Source organism: Littorina saxatilis, linkage group LG11 (genome assembly GCF_037325665.1).
Source record: "Littorina saxatilis isolate snail1 linkage group LG11, US_GU_Lsax_2.0, whole genome shotgun sequence".
NCBI classification, from domain to species: Eukaryota; Metazoa; Mollusca; class Gastropoda; order Littorinimorpha; family Littorinidae; genus Littorina; species Littorina saxatilis.
The window spans coordinates 15,432,427-15,456,775 of NC_090255.1; the positions used below are offsets into that span (position 1 = coordinate 15,432,427).

At 48.6% G+C, this 24,349-nt stretch overlaps 1 protein-coding gene across 1 annotated transcript in view; it reads left to right on the plus strand.

The window, feature by feature from the left end:
* Positions 1–24,349, plus strand: part of LOC138979831 (serrate RNA effector molecule homolog) — a 62,823-nt gene that overhangs the window by 11,190 nt on the left and 27,284 nt on the right. The window contains exons 7-11 of the mRNA XM_070352581.1: positions 1,142–1,311; positions 1,547–1,664; positions 2,763–2,883; positions 3,221–3,304; positions 12,169–12,280. Of these exons, the coding sequence (XP_070208682.1) occupies positions 1,142–1,311; positions 1,547–1,664; positions 2,763–2,883; positions 3,221–3,304; positions 12,169–12,280 (605 nt within the window). The remainder of the gene's footprint in view (positions 1–1,141; positions 1,312–1,546; positions 1,665–2,762; positions 2,884–3,220; positions 3,305–12,168; positions 12,281–24,349) is intronic.

Genomic DNA, 24,349 nt, shown 5'->3' on the forward strand with positions numbered 1-24,349 from the left:
ATTTCATTTACACCAAACGCATATTTTTAACTTAGAAGTACAATTAAATTACATCAAACACAACTTTTTCGCTCAATATAAAAAAAATACAATCATCCTACCTAATGACTTTCCTCTGCAATGATTTTCAAGTAAGTTTGACCAGAAACATTTTTATAAGATAGTTTCCCTTTTTTCATGATTATTTACACCAAATGTAACGTACTGACCAGCTAAAAAAGAACGTTCAAAATCCAAAACCTATGTTCAGATCAAACTTTCATTAATCTAACATATGTTTCTCCATCCATTTCTGGACCTATTAAAAATTAGATTGAGATGATACCCTTATCAGTAACTTGGTTATTCAATGCCCAATGTACCATGCGTTTCGCGTAACGCCTTGTGTGCCCAAAAAGGTGCTTTTTTTTCTTGAACAAAGTTAATTTTCTCAGCATCCAGACGACTGACAGACATAAATTTGGTATGCATAGAACCTGCATGAGGAATACTTCATAACTGTATTGTTTATATTGTAGTCATTTAAAAACAGACCGGCACGGTTGGCCTAGTGGTAAGGCGTCCGCCCCGTGATCGGGAGGTCGTGGGTTCGAACCCCGGCCGGGTCATACCTAAGACTTTAAAATTGGCAATCTAGTGGCTGCTCCGCCTGTCGTCTGGCATTATGGGGTTAGTGCTAGGACTGGTTGGTCCGGTGTCAGAATAATGTGACTGGGTGAGACATGAAGCCTGTGCTGCGACTTCTGTCTTGTGTGTGGCGCACGTTATATGTCAAAGCAGCACCGCCCTGATATGGCCCTTCGTGGTCGGCTGGGCGTTAAGCAAAAAAAAAACCAAACCAATTTAAAAACAGAATAAAATACAAAGTAATAAAAGTATCCAGAACAGGATTTTTGCATTTGGACACCTTGACAGATTCCTGACCATATATATACATGAACATTTAATGATTTATGTGTTCCCAATGTGTGTCTGTGTACTGTCTTCATCTTTCTGTTAATGTTTGAACCTGCTGTACAGATCGTTCAAGTGAACCGTCTTTAGTAACGGCATCACCTCAAAATGGGTTCTTTATTGTCTAGCGAATTTACCGCAGAAGAGGAACTAATCCCTCATATCTGTTGTCTTTCCACTGATACAGGTTTAAATCCAAGTTCCACCCTGAGGAGTACGCCAAGCGCCAGGAGGAGCTGAAGACGTCGCTGCAGAAGCGTCTGGCCGTCTTCACGGAGCTGAGAGACACGGGTCGCCTTGACAACCTGGCCCTGGATGTGGACAAGTACGACGACATCCTCAAAATCCTGGACGCAGGTCAGTCATGGGTCATTACACTACCAAAGCTACTGGTCGTGGAGGAGCTGAGTGGAAAAAGTAGAACATTCACATGTTCAATTCAGTATTAGTGAATCTTTTCTTTTGTCAGTGAATAAACATTCTGACTACTAACCTTTTTTTATACTTGAGTTTGGAACGTTAGTGATGTATCTGTTTTGGATTTGTTACTTGAGTAGATTCATTCATGTGTGGAGATGCGTTGGCTCTTCAGGAGTGATCCTGATGGAAGGAGGCACTGACCTTGACCTTACCATTCTGGATCAACTGCCGGAGAAGGAGGAAGAGATGAGAAGTCGAACCACGTCTGAAAATGTCCCTGCTGAGAAAACGTGAGTGTGCCTCTCTTACAAGTTGCATTTCAGCACAGTTCTTGCGTATCTCTATAAAAAGAAATTCATGTTGTGGTTTTATTTTGTAGGCCTGCTTTGTTTGTTTTCATATTTGCTTTAATGCATTATATGAAAGTCTGTTGGGTTTTATTGATTTGATGATATTACTATTCTGATAGACACGGGAATTTGGGTGTTGTGATTGGATTACACAGCCCTATTTCGGTGATTATTCTGTTTTGCCACGTAAGTCGTTCAATATCGTTTATATTTACAAGAACAAACCTGAACAAAACTGCACATGGTTTTGCTGAACACGAACAGGCGGTCTTTTCACCACTATCATTAAATTAAAGACATGCAATTCTTCTTGTCAATGCTAAAGATGATTATAAAATACCCTAATTTGCTTATTTCCGATGAAACATGACATAGTAATACAATTTATGCCCTTGTACACAGCAAAATCCCTGAACTGAAAAAGTTTTGAGTGCAAGGCCCATCACCGCATTGACAAATCTGTGAGATATGCGCATGCGTGTTTACCTCACTTGACACAGGACTTTCAGTCAGTCAAAATGGAGGAACAAATCACAAAAAGATAACGTTTTTTGCTCTTTCCCATCGACAGTTTGGTATTGTTTTTTAACAGGCGAAAAACCTCAAATTTGACCTTGTGTTGAGTACAAATTCCGCTTCATTGTTCGGCAGCGAGAGAGCAGAGAAGTGTGTATGTGCAATAAACATGCACAAAGAAAGATGGTCTGCTCTCGTCAGAAAAAAAGCCGCATCCAAGTAAAAGCTTACATTTTACAAGTTTATAACCCTATACCTGGGTCAGAATTACAATATAAATGCTATCATGTTTTCAACGTAGTATAATATCGTCTTCAACTCGGCGTGTAATACTTGTTCTGGTCAAAATATCCTACCCTATCACTACACTGCAAACATGATAACTCTTATTATTGTGTCAGATATTAATGAACAATTCATTTTCCAAGAAGCCTACATACAACAAAGTACGGTCATCTTAAACGTTAAAATACTGGACATTTGCTGTTAACACAGAGGCTGCATTGCTGTATGTTTTGACAGACCAGAAAAGGAGAAGAAGGAGAAGGAAGAAGCTGCACCACCTCCCAAGAAGGAGGAGGACAAGGAAAAGGAGGAAGGAGAAGAGGACGAGGAAGAGAAGACAGAGGAAAAAGCACCTGATGTAAGTTAAAAACCTGATGTGTTCTTCTGTTTGAGGTGCAAGTAAAAGAAGTGATCTTGTTTTTGTGTGTTGTTTTCTGTGTGTGTGTTTCTGTCTGTCTGTCAGACTGTATGTGTGTCTGTCTGTCTGTCAGACTGTGTGTGTGTCTGTCTATATGTCTGTATGTCTGCGTGTGCTTGAAGTAGAGTAAACTGTCCTCAGTTTATGAAGAGACTGCAGCTGACTGTGTTGTTGTGTGTGTGTGTGTGTGTGTGTGTGTCTGTCTGTGCATAAAGTAGAGAAACTGTCATCAGTTTATGAAGAGTCAGCAGCTGACAGTGTTGTTGTGTGTGTGCAGAAGCCAATGGAAATGGCCATAACGCCAGAACAAGAAGAGCTGCAGAGAAAGGCCAAAGAGTACCAACAGCAGCAACAGGAACAGGTCAGTTGCCTTGTTGCTTTGTGCTCACTAAGGTACATGCATCGGTGAAACTAACCCGTCAATTGACGGATTTAATCACATATTCTTACTCCAATTCTTATGAATGCATTGACTTTAGTCCCACATGCTAGATGTCGAAAAACCTCTCAAATTACCTGCCCTTAGTAGGGTGGTAACCAAGCTAAAAGCGACGCCATAGCCGTTGCTATGGCCTGACCTTGCTCGGTTACCCATAACACCCTGCGCACTACGTGAGCGCCAGCATCCGTAATAATCATTCTCGACTTTCGACAACACACGGTGGACGTGTCCGAATTTCGCTCTCACTTTTGGCCTTCACATGCCTGCTCGTCCGTGAGACTAGCCGGTTCTTGGGGGTCTACCTGTCCGTCTACCTTTTGGGTGAGATCTTTCCTTTTTACGTTTGGAATGTAAATGTTGATAGCTTTGTTTTGAACACGCACGCAGATATTTTTGTTCTGGGTGACTGTTTTTCGCCGGTCTTAAAATGGCCGACAACAAAGCTAAACTGAGTGCGAGACTGGAAGGCGACAAGGCTCTTAGCCCAGCGAAGAAAGCTAAAGCTAAGGGTAAAGCCAAGAGCGTTGATTTGCCTATTATGCGGGTAGAAGATCCGTCAAATAGCACTTCGTTTGATGTTCCTATCCCTCCGAGGACGGGTTCCGTTCGTTCACAGCTCGCGTCCCCTGATGGGGGGAGGAGCCGGGGCCTTCAGCCCTGGGCTCGTTGAAGTCCGAATTGTTTGATTTTATTTCTCAACAGTTTGCGTCTCGCTCTGGGGTCCCTCCTCTGCCTCCGGCGGTAGGGGATCCTTCCTCCCTGGCTCGGCTGGGGTCGTCGTCGTCGTCGACTCCGGCGACTCCTGCGGATGGGGGGGGTGGCCGGGCGGCCATTTCTTCTGCGCACTTGCTTGGTGCACCTGACCAGTTCGGGCCTTCCCTCTCTGCCTCTGGTAGTGCTGCGGTTGCGCTCGAACACTCTCTCCGTAAGGAGAGGGGGTCTGCTTCCTCTCTTTCTCTTCCCGCTCAGCTTGCTTTTAGCAACACTGCAGTGGGAAGTCAGCTCTCTCCCCTTGTGGGAGAGGGAGAGAGGGGGCATGGTAGGTCACAGCCCGGGCTTGGTCCCGCCTTGTCCCACTGGGGGCAGGGGGCTGTGTCGGCTTCTCACTCTTTCCCACCCACTGGGCGGGACTGGGTGGGGGCTGGTGTAGCGGCTCACCCTTTCTCGCCCGCCGGGCATGATCGGGTGTCCGCTGTTGGACTGGCGTCTCAGTCAGTGCCGCTATTGTCCACTGCTAGCAGCCGCCCCTCTCCCCAGCAGGGGTGGTGGGGTGGTGGGGCAACGGGACTACAGCAGGTTGACGGGTGGGGGTGGCCTTTCACGGTCTCGCCTCTCACTCAGTCTTACCCCTCGCAGGGTTCGCTTGCTGCAGCTACGAGCCAACTCCCACCGCATGCAGCGGGCGGGGTAGCTGAAACTGGCCAGACTGGTTTTGACTGTTGGGGCCAAGCGCCCGGTCAGCGGTCTACCGACAATGGGCCTGGCGCGGCTTTGTTGGGTGGCCCCCTCCCCCCGCCTTCTTGGCGGGCCTCTGTGCCTACTGTCTACCCTTCTACCCCAGTGGGGCAGGGGGGGGATGGTGGGTGGCAAGCGGGATCGGGTCAAGCTTTTGTGGCTCCTGTCTCCCCTCCTGTGTACAGTGATACTGTAGAGGCTGGGGATTCGGATTCTTCTGTGGAAGATGAGGAGTGTGTAGTCTTGCCTTTTGGGTTTAGGCAAGCCATGAGAAGAGCGGCTTGTGTGGCAGCTCGTTACTTTCCGGAGGGGGTGGTGGATTCAGGACAGGATGTCTCTTTTCCACCATCCGCTGCAAATGATTTTCGGCCTTCACAGGAGAGTTCACAATCGTTTAGTTTTGTGGAATCGCCTGCCGTGGCTTATCACATGTCGCAACTTTTGGCTCGACCGGCCCCTCAGGGCAGCGGTCTGTCGCCAACTCCTTTCCCTTTGTTGCATGCTCATGATACAGCGCCTGCTTCAGCCGATCCATGGCTAGCGTCAAACGCGCAGGCCACTGCTTTTTCACCGTTAGTGCAGAAAAAGCTGGACTGGAATGTGAAGTCAAGGAACTTTGTTCAGACTTTTGCTTTGCCGAGGGCAACTTTGCCAATTCCGCCGGAGTTGCTTGCCTTGTTGCCAAAGCAACCTTCCGCTAAGGAAGGGGTCTCGTTCTCGGACGCTTCTCTCTCTTCTCTGGAGGAGATAGGGCGTCTTGATCTTGAATTGGCTTCTATGGCGGAGTCTTTGCTCCGAGCTCTTACTCGAGCTGTTGCTGGCTCTTTGGAGCCTTTTAGACTCAGGGAAGACGCCTCAGCCAGTGACATCTCCATACTGCTTGCTGCTTTGGGGATGGTGAATTCTGAGAGGATGAGCATTTCAGCAAGGCTGTATGCTCATGCTGTCTTTTCACGACGTGATTTGCTGCTTTCTCAAGCAGGCTTTTCCCAGCAGTCCACTGTGGACTCACTGCGTTCCTCGCCTTTTGTTGAGGGCTCTCTCTTGGGTAGAGTAGCCCTGGATGCAAGGCAGCGGGAAGTTCAGGAGGCTAAAGACAGACATCTCGTTGGGATTTCGTTTAAAATCCCAAAGAAATCTCAGTCTTCTTCGAAGCCTTTCTGGAACAAGAAGCAGCACAGCTCCTCTCGTCCTAAGGAACAGGGAGATAAGGCCGCACCAGCTAAGGGTGCTCCTTATCCTAAGAAACCCTCGTTCGGGAAGGGGAGGGGGTGGGGCTCGAAAGCCCTCCCCCCAATGAGGCTCTCCCGATCACATCACCCCTGTTCCCCCCACTCTTGTGGTGGCGGGGGGCCCCACCAGGGCTATTTCCATGTGGCAGGCGTTAGTGCACAGCCAATGGATTTTACGGGTGGTGCGATCGGGATTCCGGCTGCTGTGGGAGGGGGAAAAGGCTCCCTTGACCAGGGTTCCTCCTCCCTTTCGTTTTCCGGCCAGCCAAGAGGCCAGAGTGGCTATAGAAACAGAGATCAGGTCTCTTTTGGCCAAGGAGGCTATAGAAGAGATTGTGGATCACTCCTCGCCGGGGTTTTACGGACGCCTGTTTGTAGTGCCCAAGGCGTCGGGTCGCTGGAGGCCTGTTCTCGATCTTTCGTTCTTGAACAAGTTTCTTCGGAAGATCAAGTTTCGTATGGAAACACCAGCTTCGGTCAGGGAGGCCCTACGTCGGGGAGATTGGGTGACTTCGGTGGATTTGACGGACGCCTACTTTCATATCCTTATGCATCAAGTGGACAGAAAGTGGCTTCGTTTCCGCTGGGGTCATCGGATCTTTCAATTCAGGGCTCTGCCCTTCGGGCTGTCCCTGGCCCCGTGGGTTTTCACTATGGTGATCAGGCAGCTGGCCGCGCTGATCAGGCAAAGAGGTATTCGTCTACGGACGTACCTCGACGACTGGTTGATTCTGAATCAGAGTCAATCAGTGTGCCACTTGAACACTCAGGTGGTGTTGAACCGGGCTCTGAGCCTGGGGTTCTCTGTGAACCAAGCGAAGTCGGAATTGACTCCCTCGCAGAGGTTTGTTTACCTCGGTATGGCGTTCGACACTGTCGCTTGGACGGTCCGGCCTACGCAGAAAAGAATTCAGAAGCTTCATGCTCTCATTTTGGCCGTGGCTGGCAGCCAGCAGGCTTCGGTGAGGGTCCTTACCTCGATTCTGGGCCAAATGGAATCTATGGCAACTCTGGTTCCCTTAGGGAGGGTGTACAAGAGGCCTTTCCAGGCTGCGCTCAGCTCTCTCTGGGAGCCGGCTTCGCAGGATTGGGACAGAATCGTCCCCACGCAGGGATGGTTCAGTCACGCGACTGCTCGGTGGTTGGACCTAGACTGGATCTCTCAGGGGGTTCCCATCTCTCTGCCCCCTCCGGACATAGACCTATTTACGGATGCGTCAATGGCCGGGTGGGGGGCTCACATCGGGGGCCAGACGGCCTCCGGTCTTTGGACTCAGTCCCAGCGTCTTTGGCATATCAATCGCCTGGAGTTAGAGGCGGTTTCCCTCGGTTTGCTTGCGTTTCTCCCTCTGGTGGGCGGCAGACATGTCCGGTTGCACACGGACAATACCACTGTCGCTGCCTACATCCACAAGCAGGGAGGAGCTCGGTCGTTTTCCCTGTCAGACAGGGCGTGCGAGGTTCTGGTGTGGTGCCACTCGCATCGGGTCATGATCTCAGCAGAGTTTCTTCCGGGCAAGCTCAACGCGCTGGCGGATGCACTCAGCAGGTCCTCTCAGGTGTTGCACACCGAATGGACGATCACTCATGGGGCGCTCCAACGCCTGTGGGCACAGGTGGAGAAGCCCATGATCGATCTATTTGCAACGAGGTTTTCAAAGAGACTTCCCATTTTCGTGTCTCCCTTTCCGGACACGGAGGCTTGGGCAAGCAATGCGTTGGAGATCTCGTGGAGCGGCCTTCAGGCCTACGCTTATCCTCCCTTTCCTCTGCTCAGCAGAGTGGTGAGGAAAGCCGAGCTGGATCGTCCGGAGCTCCTGCTGCTGGTAGCCCCCTGGTGGCCTTCCCAGCAGTGGTTTCCAGATCTGCTGTTGTTGGCAAAAGGAGTTCCGATCCCCCTAAATCTAGTGCGGGGAGAGCTCGTTCAGCCAAGAACAGGCATCCCGCACAGAGACCCGCAGGCCCTGCGCCTACACGTTTGGAGACTGTGAGGTCGGAACTGCGGAAATCTGGCGCTTCAGACTTGACGCTGGATTTGGTTTTTAAGGCGCATAGGTCCTCGACTGCGTCTGTGTATGCTTGCCATTGGGCTGCCTGGGCCAAGTGGTGTAGGGGGGCGGGGGTCAATGCTGTGGCCCCGCGCTCTTTACAGGTGGCAAATCATCTCTCTTTTTTGTCTGCGCAGGGCAGTTCGGCCTCTGCTTTGAGAGTCCGACGTTCTGCTATATCTGCTACTCTGAGACAGATAGGCAGATTGATTAACGTTAACGGAGTGATTGCTAGTGTGATCAAAGGGGCCGCTCTCCAGGAAGCGCAGAGACGGACCTCTGTCCCGGCATGGGACTTATTTTTGGTTTTAGAATTTTTGCGGTCTGCGGCGTTTGAGCCTTTGCAGGCTGCTAGCCTGACTGATTTAACACGCAAGACGGTTTTTCTGCTTCTTCTGGCTACCGCTCGGCGAGGCAGTGAGATACATGCCTTGTCGGGTTTGTCGGAAGACATCGCGCTCAAGCGCGATGGTTCAATGTCGCTTCATTTCCGGCCTGGTTTTCTCGCGAAAAATCAAAAGCCAGGCCAATCCCCGCCCGTGTTCCGAGTCCCCCCGCTTGGGACTATTCTGGCTTCGCACGATCCTGACTTAGCTAACTGTCCAGTTAGGGCCTTGAAGTCTTACTTGGCTCGCACTCAGTTGGTTAGGGCCAAAAGCCAAAAACTTTTGTTCATTTCATTGAACACAAAATATGACAGGGACATATCGAAATTGACCCTTACAAGATGGGTGGCGACCCTCATTAGACGAGCATATGAGTGGTGGCTCTCTCAGGAGAGGGGGGGGGCGTTCAGTCCTTCCTCTGACATCAGCTCGAGTACATGAGGCCAGAGCCTGGGCGTCCTCTGTGGCCGTCTTACGTTCAGGGCGATTAAGCGATGTCTTGCAGACAGCTTACTGGAAGTCAGACGATGTTTTCATCAGCTTCTACCTTCGTGACATCTCTTGCACGCGACTGGATGGCTCCAGTGCATTGCCGGCTTTGGTCGCTGCAGGGCAGGTGCTTGCAAGGACATAAGTAAGTTCCCTCCGCCTTTAGGAGGAATCTGCATTCATAAGAATTGGAGTAAGAATATGTGATTAAATCGAAAATTTTTAATTAAATTTTGATTTAATATAATATACTTACCCAATTCTTATAGTTAATACCCTCCCATCCGTCCCCGCTGGATTATGTCCTTGGGGGTTTGTTTGACTAATAGTCTCGAATGATTATTACGGATGCTGGCGCTCACGTAGTGCGCAGGGTGTTATGGGTAACCGAGCAAGGTCAGGCCATAGCAACGGCTATGGCGTCGCTTTTAGCTTGGTTACCACCCTACTAAGGGCAGGTAATTTGAGAGGTTTTTCGACATCTAGCATGTGGGACTAAAGTCAATGCATTCATAAGAATTGGGTAAGTATATTATATTAAATCAAAATTTAATTAAAAATTTTCGATTTCCGTCAATTGTAAAAATGTTGTGACGGAAATTCCGTCAGTCCTAAATTTTGACCCCAAAAAAATATTTTGAAATCACTTTACTTGCAGCGATGTTCGCGAAACTCGTTTGAACTGCTGACGCGATTCGGTTTCAGCTTTCGGTTTGAACGGAAGTACTCTTTTGTGTAAGAATACAGCCCGCGTCTTGTTGTTAAAAACTTCGCAGGAGTCTGACTTTCGGGTCGCTTCATTTCTCTGACAGCGAATAAAAGGCTCTATTTCCAAAGGAAGCCGCTTTTTTTCCGTGTTTTGACGGGCCGATGAAGTGATGAAATGATTAAAGCATAGAATATACCCGTTTTCAGTTTTAACGCTTCAACAGAGTTAATCGGTGCTGACCAACCGAACAAACGCGCGTAAGCCGTAGAGTGTTTTCGGAAGTGGCTTCAGAATCTTGATACACCGTGACGTTTGTGTACCATCTGCTCGAAGCAAACATCACAAAAAAGCTGTACCGACTTCATGATAAAGTCTAAGTTTACGTCGATCATTTCATTCTTTCTTTCATTGGGCCGTGCTCCGTATCTTTGGATCTTCGGTTCAACTTCAATGCGTATCTTTGGTGTAGTTTTCAGGTTAGTCATCAAATAAACACGACATTAACTTCAGGTGTTCATGTTGTACAGTGGAACCCCTGTCTAGCGACCTTGAAAATGTTGACAAAAATCGGTCCTAATGGAGGGGGGTCCTTACAGAGGGAGGGGGCAGGGTCAGGGGGCCACAAAGAAAGTCAGATTTTCTTAAAAAAAGAAAACAGAAGTTTGAGTTGCTGACGACCGTTCCCTCAAGCAAACTGCTTCGATATCATGTTTGACATTGTTCATGGTGTCCACCAGTTCTGGTGCATGTACTACCCTGGCCAAGTTTCCTCTCAAGACATCAAAGAGACTGCCCCATAGGTTAAACTCCCCATAGGTTAAACTCGGTCACTGACCCGGGTGCAGGAAGTGTTTCCTCTCTCAGGTATGAAAGGGGAACCACCTCTCATAGCTAAAACTGGGTCAATGACCCCTGGGAAGAAGGTCAGTGTCTATAAACAAGGCCACCCAGCTATCACAATGGACCTGCCTTTGATCTCGCCGCACACACAGATCGGAAAATTATTTTTTCTGGCAGCCAGGAACCAATCCCAAACCTTTTCATTTACGTCAGAGTATGTTGTCTTCTGCCGCTTTGATCGCATTCGATCGGCATTGTCACCACTTTCCCACCTTTTCAGAATGTTTTCTTTGTCTTGGATAATTCTTTGAATTTGCGATTTTCCAACATCAAGACTTTTTGCAATCGCAATGGCAGTTTCTCCCTTTTTGTGTCTGTTCACAACATTCACTCGATTTTCGAGAGTTAAATATTTTATTTTATTTGTAGACGCCATGTCGATCTCCACTGCTCTTCTGTCCAAAGACTGTCTATTCTGACTGAGTTGAACGGTGTATGTTGGTCACGTGAGTTTGTTTTCTCGATGATTGGTTTGTGATGTTTACTCAGCCCACCCAACCATCACACCTCTCAGCGGTTTAGTGCCTTTGCTTACGCGAGACGGTTATAACTGGTCATAACCGGTTTGTCAGCGATGCGTTACGCTAACTGAGAGTCTTGGCTTTGTCTGACAAAGTCGTTACACAAGCTGTTAGGTCGGTCCTTTGACGTTAGAGCGGGATGGTCGCTACACTGGTGACAACTATATAAGGAAACACATCGGTTAAAAAAAAAAAGGGTCGTTGTGGCAGGGTAGTCGTTAGAGAGGGGGGTCCTTGTGAGGGGTTCCACTGTATATGATATATGGCTGCTGTTTTTCATGTGTTATCAGTTTTGTCATTTTCTGTTGTTTGTCTTTGAGCGTGTATCGTTATGTGTTATAAGCGCATGATCGTGTGACTTGTTTGGTGAAATTGTTGTTTTTGGACAAGGGCATTGTTTTTGTGGCTCATCGACTTGATAGGATCTGCTGTTACTTATTACTCATTTCTCTGCTTGCTATCTTTACCTTTCTGACACTCTTTTAAGCAGAATAAATTGGAATTGTGTGAATGGACTAAAAATAAAAATCCAAGATTTTATGTTTTTTTAAGGCTGATCACATCTCAGGTTTTTGACAGGCATTAAAGTGTCCCTTTTTTTTTTTAAAGCCCAGGAGATGCCATAAAATCACCTTTAAAACGTCAAAAATTTTTTTCAGCTGGGGGGCAAAGCCCCTGGACCTCCCAACGGGGCACTGCCCCTGTACCCCGCCAAGGCCTGGGCGGCCCCTGGACCCCTGCCTCAGAATTTTCAGTCAATTTATTTTGTTTAGGTTTCACCCATGTACATGAATCCACACAGTATTTTAGCAATACTTGTACACAACCGTTGGTGTTTTTGATCATAGAATACATTACATATAATAGTCCTGTGCCATTACACTATCAGTTGAAAGGAGGTTGGGTGTTTGTTGATAGGTCCAAGATATTGCTATTGGTCTTTTGAATGTTGCTCTGACAGAGTAGAGTGCTTTGATTTCTGTTAAAGACACAAAGACTATGCACAGTCAAGTATGACATGCTTTTGTTTGACATGTGCACAGAAACGACGAGGAAAGAGGAAGAAGAATAAGAGGGAGAAGTCTGAATACAGCTACGAGAGTGAGTCCGAGTCGGACAGTGGGTCTGAGTCTGACATGGAGCCAGCCCCGCCAGGTATGAACCACTGCTCTTCTTGTTTAGCTTGACTGACTCACTGGCAGTCACGCTCTTACTCACTTTTGGCTCCTAAGATAGAGATCTTCTGCTTTACGATGTCTTCTCGTTGGCTTCCACATCACATGATCAGAGCTGCCAACTATTACGCTTTCCGCCTAGCATGCTAAGTTTTAAGACAAATTGTTACGCCAAGCTTAGAATTGCTACGCCCAAACAAATAATCACAAGCACGCAACAGTGAAAATTCCAAAGAAATATAAATTGCTATACTTGAGGTTTCCACAAGGGTTGGCGGGTCTGCAAGATTACACCCATGACTTTCAAGCATAATGCATCAATACACAAAGAAACCAAACCTACAGGCTAACAGATATTTTCTTGCAAGCATGCATGTATGCATGTTTAAGTATGCTCGCACACCCTCACACAATTGTCTATTTGTACTTGCACACACACATACTGATATTTAGGTAAGTCTATCAGGGTATTACACCAGGCACTGCCAGTGCCAGAAGAAAAAAGGTGTGAATCAGGCAGAGTAACACTCATCCCATAGTATTGGTCGCTCCCCTCAAACATCCAGGCAGTGGTTCTCATGCCTCACTGGCACACCTACAGTACGCTCCCTCTGTCCACACACTCTGTCCCCACCCCCATGCCCCATAAGCACAGGTGTAAACATACTCCCCCCTCCACACACTCACACCCTTGCTCTTGTCTTTCTCTGTGCATAGCTCAGTACATGACACATTTGTTTGTCAACTAGGGAGTGTTCCTTCATGTGTAAACCATCTAGTAAAAGACTATAGTCTGGCTTGTGCCTGGGATACCAACATCCTTCCACTGGGACACATCAATCACTAGCTCTTTTGATGCATTAAATTACATATTCTTACTCCAATTCTTACGAATGCATTGACTTCAGTCTCACATGCTAGATGTTGAAAAAACCACTCAAATTACCTGCCCTTAGTAGGGTGGTAACCAAGCTAAAAGCGACGCCATAGCCGTTGCTGTGGCCTGACCTTGCTCAGTTACCCATAACACCCTGCGCACCACGTGAGCGCCAGCATCCGTAATAATCATTCTCGACTTTCGACAACACACGGTGGACGTGTCGAATTTTGTCACTCACTTTTGGCCTTCGCATGCCGGCTCGTCCGTGAGACTAGCTGGTTTCTTGTGGGTCTACCTGTCCGTCTACCTTTTGGTGAGATCTTTCCTTTTTTGTTTGGTTGATAGCTTTTTGTTGAACAAGCACGCAGAAGTTTTTCGTTCTGGGTGACTGTTTTTCGCCGGTCTTAAAATGGCCGACAACAAAGCTAAACTGAGTGCGAGACTGGAAGGTGACAAGGCTCTTAGCCCGGTTAAGAAAACTAAAGCTAAGAGTAAGCCTAAGAACGTTGATTTGCCTATTATGCGGGTCGAAGATCCGTCAAACAGCACTTCTTTTGATGTTCCTATCCCTCCGAGGGCGGGTTCAGTTCTTTCACAGCTCGCTTCCCCTGATGGGGGTAATCAGCCGGGGCCTTCAGCCTTAGGCTCATTAAAGACTGAATTGTTTGAATTTATTTCGCAGCAGTTTGCGTCTCACTCTGGGGTCCCTCCTCTGCCTCCGGCGGTAGGGGATCCTTCCTCCCTGGCTTGGCTGGGTTCGTCGTCGTCTGTGACTTCGGCTGATGGGGGTGGGTGGCCGCGCGGCCATTCCTTCTTCGCACTTGCTTGGTGCACCTGACCTGTTCGGGTCGACCCTCTCTGCCTCTGGTAGTGCGGCGGTTGCTCTCGAACACTCTCTCCGTAAGGAGAGGGGGTCTGCTCCCTCTCTGTCTCTTCCCGCTCAGCTTGCTTTTAGCACTGCTGGGTTGGGAAGTCAGCCCTCTCACCTTTTGGGAGAGGGAGAGGGAGGGCATGGTAAGTCGCAGCCTGGGCTTGGTCCCACCTTGTCCCATTGGGGGCAGGGGGCTGTGTCAGCTTCTCACTCTTTCCCACCCACTGGGCGGGATTGGGTGGGGGCTGGCGTAGCGTCGCACCCTTTCCCGCCCGGCGGGCAGGATCGGGTGGCCGCTGTTGGACTGACGTCTCAATCAGTACCGCTATTGTCCACTGCTAACAGCCGCCCCTCTCCCCAGCCGGGGTGGTGGGGCTACAGGACTGCAGCAGGTTGATGGGTGGGGGCGGCCTTTTATGGTCACGCCTCACACTCTGTCTTACCCCTCTCAGGGGTCGTTTGCTGCAGCGACGAGCCAACTCACACTTCATGCAGGGTGCGGGGTAGCTCAAGCTGGCCAAACCGGTTTTGACAGCTGGGGCCTAGCGCCCGGACAGCGGTCGACCGCCAATGGGCCTGGCGCGGCTTTGTTTGGCGGCCCCCTCCCCCCTCCTTCTAGGCGGGCCTCTGTGCCTACTGTCTACTCTTGGACCCCTGTGGGGCAGGGGAGTGATGGTGGATGGCAAGCGGGAGCGGGTCACGCTTTTGTTGCTCCTGTCTCCCCTCCTTTGTGTAGTGACACGTTTGATGGTGGGGACTCTGATTCTTCTGAGGAAGAAGAGTGCGTGGTCTTGCCTTTTGGGTTTAGACAAGCCATGAAAAGAGCGGCTTCTGTGGCAGCTCGTTACTTTCCGGAGGGGGTGGTGTATTCAGGTCAGGATGTCTCTTTCCCACCTTCCGCTGCGGATGATTTTCGGCCTTCGCAGGAGAATTCACAATCATTTCGGTTTGTGGAATCACCTGCCGTGGCTTATCATATGTCGCAACTGTTGGCTCGGCCGGCCCCTCAGGGGAGCGGGCTTTTGCCAACTCCCTTTCCTTTGTTGCATGCTCATGATACAGCGCCTTCTTCTGCTAGCCCATGGCTGGCGTCGAACACACAGGCCACTGCTTTTTCTCCGTTAGAGCAGAAAAAGTTGGACTGGAGTGTGAAGTCAAAGAACTTTGTTCAGACTTTTGCTTTGCCTGAGTTGCTTGCTTTGTTGCCAAAACAACCTTCTGCTAAGGAGGGAATCTCGTTCTCTGATGCTTCTCTCTCTTCCCTGGAGGAGATAGGTCGGCTTGATCTCGAGTTGGCTTCTATGGCTGAGGCTTTGCTCCGGGCTCTTACACAAGCTGTTGCGGGCTCTTTGGAGCCTTTTAGGCTCAGGGAAGATGCTTCGGCCAGTGACATCTCCACACTGCTTGCTGCATTGGGGATGGTGAATTCTGAGAGGATGAGCATATCAGCGAAGCTGTATGCCCATGCTGTCTTTTCACGGCGTGATTTGCTGCTCTCTCAAGCAGGCTTTTCACAACAGTCCACTGTGGACTCGCTGCGTTCCTCTCCTTTCGTTGAGGGCTCTCTCCTTGGTAGAGTAGCCCTGGATGCAAGGCAGCAGGAAGTTCAGGAGGCTAAAGACAGGCATCTTGTGGTGTTTTCGTTTAAAATCCCAAAGAAATCTCAGTCTTCTCAGCCTTTCAAGAACAAGAAGCAGCACAGCTCCTCTCGTCCTAAAGAACAGGGGGATAAGGCCGCACCAGCTAAGGGTGCTCCTTATCCTAAGAAACCCTCGTTCGGGAAGGGAAGGGGGGGGGGCGCGAAAGCCCTCCCCCCAATGAGGTGCTCCCGATCACATCACTCTTGTTCCCCCCACTCTTGTGGTGGCAGGGGGCCCCACCAGGGCTATATTCATGTGGCGTTAGTGCACAGCCAGGGATTCATCTAGAATGACAGGCCTATGGGTCAATTGACCCATTCTCTTGAAAATGTATGGGTCAATTTGAATGATAATGGGTCAAGCCACCGCAAACAAATGTAGCCAAATAAATTGCTGTACACATGCACGTGCACGTACTCACACACACAAACACTAACTTCCCTTGACCGCTGATCAGCTTCAGTTTCTTTTTCGGTGGCATTTTCACTGACACTATTATTGTTGGGATCAACAACCAAATGTTACGTTTCCGGGAAAACCAATTTCATGAGCCAATCAAACATCGTTTCCGTTCTGTGCCGGCGATTACAGTTACTTCCCCTTGTACAAGCAGACGACAGTTTCTCTTCACGACAACACAGTCGCCGTCTTCCCTTTCTTCTTCCAGTTACCGACGACCGTCACGAATTATTTTATTTGAAAGGAGGAAAATAAACTAATTAACATTTTATCTTGGCTAGGCAGTGATATGAAGTGAGCTAGTCAGAAAAGGGAGGAAGGATGGCGCATTGCAACACTTAAGTGATGGGTCATACGGCGCACTTGCTCAAGGTTCTATGGGTCATTTCAAGATAGAATGCGCCATTGGCGCAGGGCGCAGCCCTAGATGAATCCCTGCACAGCCAATGGATTTTGCGGATGGTGCGATCGGGATTCCGGCTGTTATGGGAGGGGGAAAAGGCGCCCTTGACCAGGGTTCCTCCTCCCTTTCGTTTTCCGGCCAGTATGGAAACACTGGCTTCGGTCGGGGAGGCCCTGCGCCGGGGAGACTGGGTGACCTCGGTGGATTTAACGGACGCCTACTTTCATATCCTTATGCATCAAACGGACTGAAAGTGGCTCCGTTTCCGCTGGGGTCATCGGATCTTTCAGTTCAGGGCTCTGCCCTTCGGGCTTTCCCTGGCACCGTGGGTGTTCACGGTGGTGATCAGGCAGTAGGCCGCGCTGTTCAGGCAAAGAGGTATTCGTCTGCGGACGTACCTCGACGACTGGTTGATCTTGAATCAGAGTCAATCAGCGTGCCACTTGCACACTCAGGTTGTGTTGAACCAGGCTCTGGGCCTGGGATTCTCCGTGAACCAAGCGAAGTCCGAATTGACTCCTTCTCAGAGGTTTGTTTACCTCATATGGCGTTCGACACTGTCTCTTGGATGGTTCGTCCTACGCAGGAGAGAATTCAGAAACTTCATGCTCTCATCTTGGCTGTGGCGGGCAGCCAGCAGGCTTCGGTGAGGGTGCTTACCTCGATTCTGGGTCAAATGGAATCTATGGCAACACTGGTTCCCTTAGGGAGAGTGTACAAGAGGCCGTTTCAGTCCGCTCTCAGGGCCCTTTGGGAGCCGGCTTCTCAGGACTGGGACAAAATCGTCTCCATTCAGGGTTGGTTCAGTCACGCGACTTGTCGGTGGCTGGACTTGGACTGGATATCTCAGGGCGTTCCCATTGCTCTGCCCCCTCCGGACTTAGACCTCTTTACAGATGCGTCTATGGCCGGGTGGGGGGCTCACATCGGGGGCCAGACGGCCTCGGGGCTTTGGACTCAGTCCCAGCTCCTTTGGCATATCAATCGCCTGGAGTTGGAGGCAGTTGCCCTCAGTTTGCGTGCCTTTCTCCCTCTGGTGGGGGGCAGGCATGTCAGGTTGCACACCGACAACACCACTGTCGCTGCCTACGTCAACAAACAGGGAGGAGCTCGGTCTTTTTCCCTGTCAGACAGAGCATGCGAGGTTCTGGTCTGGTGCCACTCGCACCAGATCATAATCTCAGCAGAGTTTCTCCCGGGCAGGCTCAATGCACTGGCGGATGCACTCAGCAGGTCCTCTCAGGTGTTGCACACCAAATGGACCATCACGCACGGGGCTCTCCAGCGCCTGTGGGCGCAGGTGGAAAAACCTATGATCGATCTATTCGCGACGAGGTTCTCCAGGAGACTTCCCATTTTCGTGTCCCCCTTTCCGGACACGGAGGCTTGGGCAAGCAATGCATTGGAGATCTCGTGGGTAGGCCTAGAGGCCTACGCGTTTCCCCCCTTTCCTCTGCTCAGCAGAGTGGTGAGGAAAGTCGAGCTGGAGCGTCCGGATCTTCTGCTTGTAGCCCCCTTGTGGCCTTCCCAGCACTGGTTTCCAGATCTGCTGTTGTTGGCAAAAGGGGTTCCGATTCCTCTAAATCTAGTGCGGGGAGAGCTCGTTCAACCAAGAACAGGCATTCCGCACAGAGACCCGCAGGCCCTGTGCCTACACGTCTGGAGATTGTAAGGTCGGAATTACGTAAATCTGGCGCTTCAGACTTGACGCTGGATTTAGTCCATAAGGCGCATAGGTCCTTGACTGCATCTGTATATGCTTGTCATTGGTCTGCCTGGGCCAGGTGGTGTAGGGAGTCTGGGGTCAACGCTTTGGCTCCACGCTCTCTACAGGTTGCGAATCACCTCTCTTTCTTGTCTGCGCAGGGCAGCTCGGCCTCTGCGTTGTGAGTCCGGCGTTCAGCTATATCTGCTACTTTGAGGCAGATAGGCAGATCGATTAACGTTAATGGAGTGATCGCTAGTGTGATCAAAGGGGCCGCTCTCCAAGAGGTGAAGAGACGGACCCCTGTCCCTGCTTGGGACTTGTTTTTGGTTTTAGATTACTTGCGGTCTTCGGCGTTTGAGCCTTTGCAGGCGGCCAGCCTGACTAGTTTAACGCGCAAGACTGTGTTCCTTCTTCTTCTGGCTACTGCTCGTCGGGGCAGTGAAATTCATGCCTTGTCGGGTTTGCCAGAGGATATCGCGTTTGAGCGCGATGGTTCGGTGTCACTGCATTTTCGGCCTGGCTTTCTGGCAAAAAATCAAAAGCCAGGCCAATCTCCGCCGGTGATTCAAGTCCCCCCTCTTGGGACTATTCTTGCTCCGAATGATCCTGATTTAGCCAACTGTCCGGTTAGAGCCTTGAAATCTTACCTCGCTCGCACTCAGTTGGTTAGAGCTAAAAGTCAAAAACTTTTGTTCATTTCATTGAACACAAAATATGACAGGGATATTTCAAAATTGACCCTCACAAGATGGGTTGCGACTCTCATTCGACAAGCATATGAGTGGTGGCTCGCTCAAGAGACGGGGGGGCGTTCAGTCCTTCCTCTGACCGGCTCAGCTCGAGTCCATGAGGCCAGAGCGTGGGCGTCCTCTATTGCCGTGTTGCGTTCGGGTCGCTTAGGCGACGTTTTGCAAACGGCTTACTGGAGATCAGACGATGTTTTCATCAGTTTCTATCTTCGGGATATCTCCTGCACGCGGCTAGACGGCTCCAGTTCATTGCCGGCTTTGGTTGCTGAAGAGCAGGTTCTTTCAAGGACATAAGTAAGTTCCCTCCGCCTTTAGGAGGAATCTGCATTCATAAGAATTGGAGTAAGAATATGTAATTTAATGGAAAATTTTTAAGTAAATTTTCATTTGATCAATATACTTACCCAATTCTTATAGTTAATACCCTCCCATCCATCCCCGCTGGCTTATGTCCTTGGGGTGTTTTGATAGTCTCGAATGATTATTACGGATGCTGGCGCTCACGTGGTGCGCAGGGTGTTATGGGTAACTGAGCAAGGTCAGGCCATAGCAACGGCTATGGCGTCGCTTTTAGCTTGGTTACCACCCTACTAAGGGCAGGTAATTTGAGTGGTTTTTTCGACATCTAGCATGTGAGACTGAAGTCAATGCATTCATAAGAATTGGGTAAGTATATTAATCAAATGAAAATTTGCTTAAAAATTTTCCATTTATCTGGTTTGTGCCACCTGCATCAATATTCAATATTTCAGCAACAAAATTCCAATCACTGTAGAAAACATCCAGCATTTATTTATTAAAATAGATTAATCAATATGAGGCTTATATCGCGGGTATTCCGTGGGTACATTTCTAAGCGCAGGGATTTATTTATTTAATAATAATAATAATAACGATTACTTATATAGCGCGTAAACCTCGTGGTGACGAGCCCAGAGCGCTTTACACTTACACTTTACACTTTACACTTTTATATTTCTTTCGAATACATCACCTCAATTTAACTAATAGGAGTTACCTTACGAGTGCTAGACTGAGAAGCGTCCTATGTTACCAGTACTAGACTGTAAACAAGGTCGCTAACTCTAGATTTCCGTCGGTATACCATTTAGGGGAGTAGTCTCCCTTTGTCGGTAGTACCTCTCTGCGCATGTGCCAATGCCCATAATCCCCAGTTTCAATTTCTTGCTACGGGGAGCTAGACGTGTATTTAGACCTTTCCCGTCTAAGAAGACTTCCTTCACAGGAACTACAACATTCACCTTCAATCACGGTTTGGGCTTTCCTTTTTAAGGGCGATTACTACGCCCGTATACATTCAATGATTCATCACGTTGAACAACGTAACGAACCGTGAAAATGAAAGTGAAACGGCTTAAAAATGTAACAAAGTTACTTGGTCATAAGTAGAAGGTACTTCAATCATCAATGATACCTTGTTGACACACAGAGCCTGACAGGCTCCGTTACTTGTCTTTTTTAACTAGTGAACATGCAATTGAACGACAACTATTCTTTACTCAGTCGTTACGAATGTCGAACAGATATTTACAGCGGTTGGACCGGTTTCATTGGCGCAATAGAACTCCGCGAACGATAACTTACCTTGCCGCTTTCAATGGAAAGCAACGGCAGGTCACCCTACACATCAATGTAGGAATACGAACAAGACCTTCAACTTCGAAATTACCCGGAAGTTTTTTGCGTTTTAACAGCTTTTTATCGACTACAGCGAGGTTTACCATGCGCGTTATCCCGACCGGAAGCGCATTTCTGATCCGAATTTTTAGGCGTACAAAGTACCGAGCGCCCGCGAAGGTTACATACGGCGTATGAATACTTCTGTCATTACAAACTGCGATGACTCTTGCGGGCAGCGTAGATACGGAACGCAGTACGCTTGAACGCTGATTGAACTGAAGGCACAGAGCGCCCGCGAATGTTACATATGGCGTATGAATACTTCGGTCATTACAAACTGCGATGACTTTTGCGGGCAGCGTAGATACGGACCGCAGTACGCTTGAACGCTGATAGAACTGAAAGCGGGTTGTATCGAAGAATAACAACAACAAACCTCGCCCGCTTGGAAAGAAAACCAAACACTGAGATTGAGATATGCGCCTCCGGGAATATTACGGAGGGAACTTCCTTTACTCTCAGAGAAAGGCAAGTAATTCTCTCTCCTATGTTTCTGGGAAACGATGTTTTCTGCGGTTGGCAGATTATGGTTTTGGTATTTTTATCAGATGATCATGGTGGACTCACAGAGACCACGTGGTGGTACTTCTTCAAATTGGATAAAGAATACTTTCCTTGCCAACTTAACTTGATTAACTTGTACATTATATATATATAAATATATAAAAAATAAAAAAAAATTAAAAAAAAATAATTTTTTTTTTTTTTAAATTGACAAGGAAGAATTAAAGTGTATGCAAACACAGATGGGACATCTTTATTGGGATATAATCCTTTTTTCTTGGCAAAGGGTATCAAAGAAGTCAGTTGATGTTACAAATTCCATTTTCATGGAGTGTTTAAATCAGCTATCTGAGTGGTAAAAGATTTAACTTATGGATAAACTCAAGTGTTTACACTTTGAGATTTACACTCAGCTAAAATCTGTTGATACCACAGTGCCAGGAGACAGCTCTTCAAATTCAATTAGAACAGGCACACATATATACTTATGTTCTGTTCCAGTGCACAATTGATGTACATTACACTTGAATGACATGTTATGAATAATATACAGTTGAAACCATGCCTTAGGGGCATGAATAAACTTGGTTGTTAACACATGAGTATTACACTCAGCTGAGTTTTCACAACATGCAAGATCGAGCAAGGCTCTGAATAATACTCACAGGGGAGCTTCCTATAATGTTGTCATGCCTCTACTTATTCCTGGTTCGTAGGCAAAACCTAAGCCTTTGACCTTTAACAAGGCCACATCTCTACTGTTGTCACCTAATCCTACGACTAGGTTCTCAGAAGTAGACAACAGGACCTAACAATAAGAGGCCGCCCTTAAATAACACTGGCTCTAGTCAGGTTCATACAAGGGATACAATGTTTATCATTTCATATTATGGAAAATATAACATATTTGCTAAACGGATGTTGTTACAACACACAATTAACTATGCCTCCTAGACAGAGCGGCTACTCTCATGAGAAAGGTACTGGATAAACTCTTGGCACATCCATGCCGTTATCAGTACGAGGGGGAATTAAGTCATATTGACATGTATTTATATATACGTAGACATTACCAAACAGACAATGTCGGGCGCTCTGGGGGAATACCTCCAGTAAGCACAGGAAGAGACAGGCTTCCTTTTCGCCCTGATAACTCCCAGGATCGTTGCGACAGCTTATGACAGACCCTCCAGCTGTCAGGCAAGACGTCCACTGGGCGTAACATGAGTAGAATCTCCCTGAGGTAGCTACAGCCTCGTCTGCAACCTCTCCCTTGAGGTGACCCCGAAACACGGCTGTTGACAGGACTGGGCCCCTCCCACCACTATCTTTGCCAGGGTTCCCCATCATGATGGTGGCTTCATGCATTTTGACTACCAGTATTCAGTGCTGCAACTGCCTGTAGCGATGCTTCAGCACCGGAAGGACAGCTCCCGCCCTCCATTGCCTGTCTACCACCTCCTGACGGACTGAGGAAGACCTAATGTTTAACGCTCTTGGAACTAGACCAACACTTCACGCCTGACCATATTCAGCAGTGCCCGGCTACACAGAAGTCTGGGAGTGTGAGGAGAATGCCTAGAGCCTCCTAGTTATCTTCATCACCTGGAATGGAGAGCTAATGGTTAGAGGCTACAACCTTCACACCGGGGAGCCGCCCTACCAGTAACAAGATGGCACCTGCAATCTGCATACAGATCACCAGTCAAACAGCGGTGGACAACTGAACAGGGTATAGTAGTCACATCAGTTTCCATGCATACTGCAAGCTCTTGAGGTCTCTAGATGTCTCCTTCGGATACACAGCTACAAGACAGACACTGCGTACCAAGATAAGAGGAATCAAAGTGTCTCAAGACATTTGCCTGAGGAAACGACTCTGAAGATCACTCACACTTGGAGTGGAGCTTGTTCAACAGGGTAACAGGCCCAAGAATCTTGCCATACAAGCGTCGGGCAACACGGGTGAGCATGTTCAGGCTACATCACAAGGCGGGGAGCTGTTGGAGATAACGCAGAGACGGGGGAAGAAGTGCTCTGAGATCGTCAAGTACAGAATGCTTTCATGACCTGTGGACGGACTCAGCGTAACAACTTGTAAGAGTTGCCCCTTCTTCCTGAATGTCATCTGACACCCGCATCAGCCAGGGGATGATGATAGAAATGTCAGATTGTACAGTCGACACTCAACAGAGGATGTCCGACACCTGTAACAGGTCACATCTCGACTGATAATGGTAACAACTCTGGCAGAAGCATCAACAGGAGAGACGACAGTAGACGTCCTAGAGAAGGGATGGGCCGTTTAAGATCACTGGGCAGGTGCCCCTGAGATGATCAGCAGCTTTTGGAAGACAACCTACCCCAGGGTCAGGCAGTCCTTAGGCTACAAAACCTCATGGTTATCATCCTTGGACCAAGTCAAGAACCGCCCTGATATGGCGCTTCGTGGTCGGCTGGGCGTTAAGCAAACAAACAAACCAAGTCAAGGCAAAACCCTTCAACAGGGACAGCACTCAACCTACGTCATGCTTCAGAGACGGACAGACTTGACTAAAGAGGGAATGTCTCCCAAGGTGACTCCGCCCGTTTTTCCATGGACTTTCCAGGAAGGACACTGAGAGATAGTCTGAGGTCTGGCCAGCCATCCGCACTATGAGATCCATGGGCCAGATTTCATAGATCAAGGAGGACCTCTCAGCCCATGCGGATTGATTAGTGCTGCCAGACATCTTGGACTGGGTAAACCATACGTCCCTCCATCATTGAGTCAAATTTTCCTGGAACAAGAAGAGCTTCCTCTACCTTTAGGGGTATTGGGTACGGCCACAGACACACTTGGATTTGGGAAGGCTCAGCCACCCCTTCCAACCGAACCTTGAATTGGACAAGCTTCGTTTGCCTCTTACAACTGGCGCTCTAAGATCCCTGGACCACAGAGATAAGACCTAGAGGTATTCCTCCCCCGAAAGGCATAATGAGTGCGGCAATACCTTTGACAGTGGGTGAATGTGTCCATCCCATCCATATGTAGACTCTCAGATCCCTGGACTCAAAAGCTAAAGGAGCTGGAGGAAAGAGACACAGTGAGATCCTAGCAGGAGCTAGGAATACCACACAAGGCTATCTCCCTC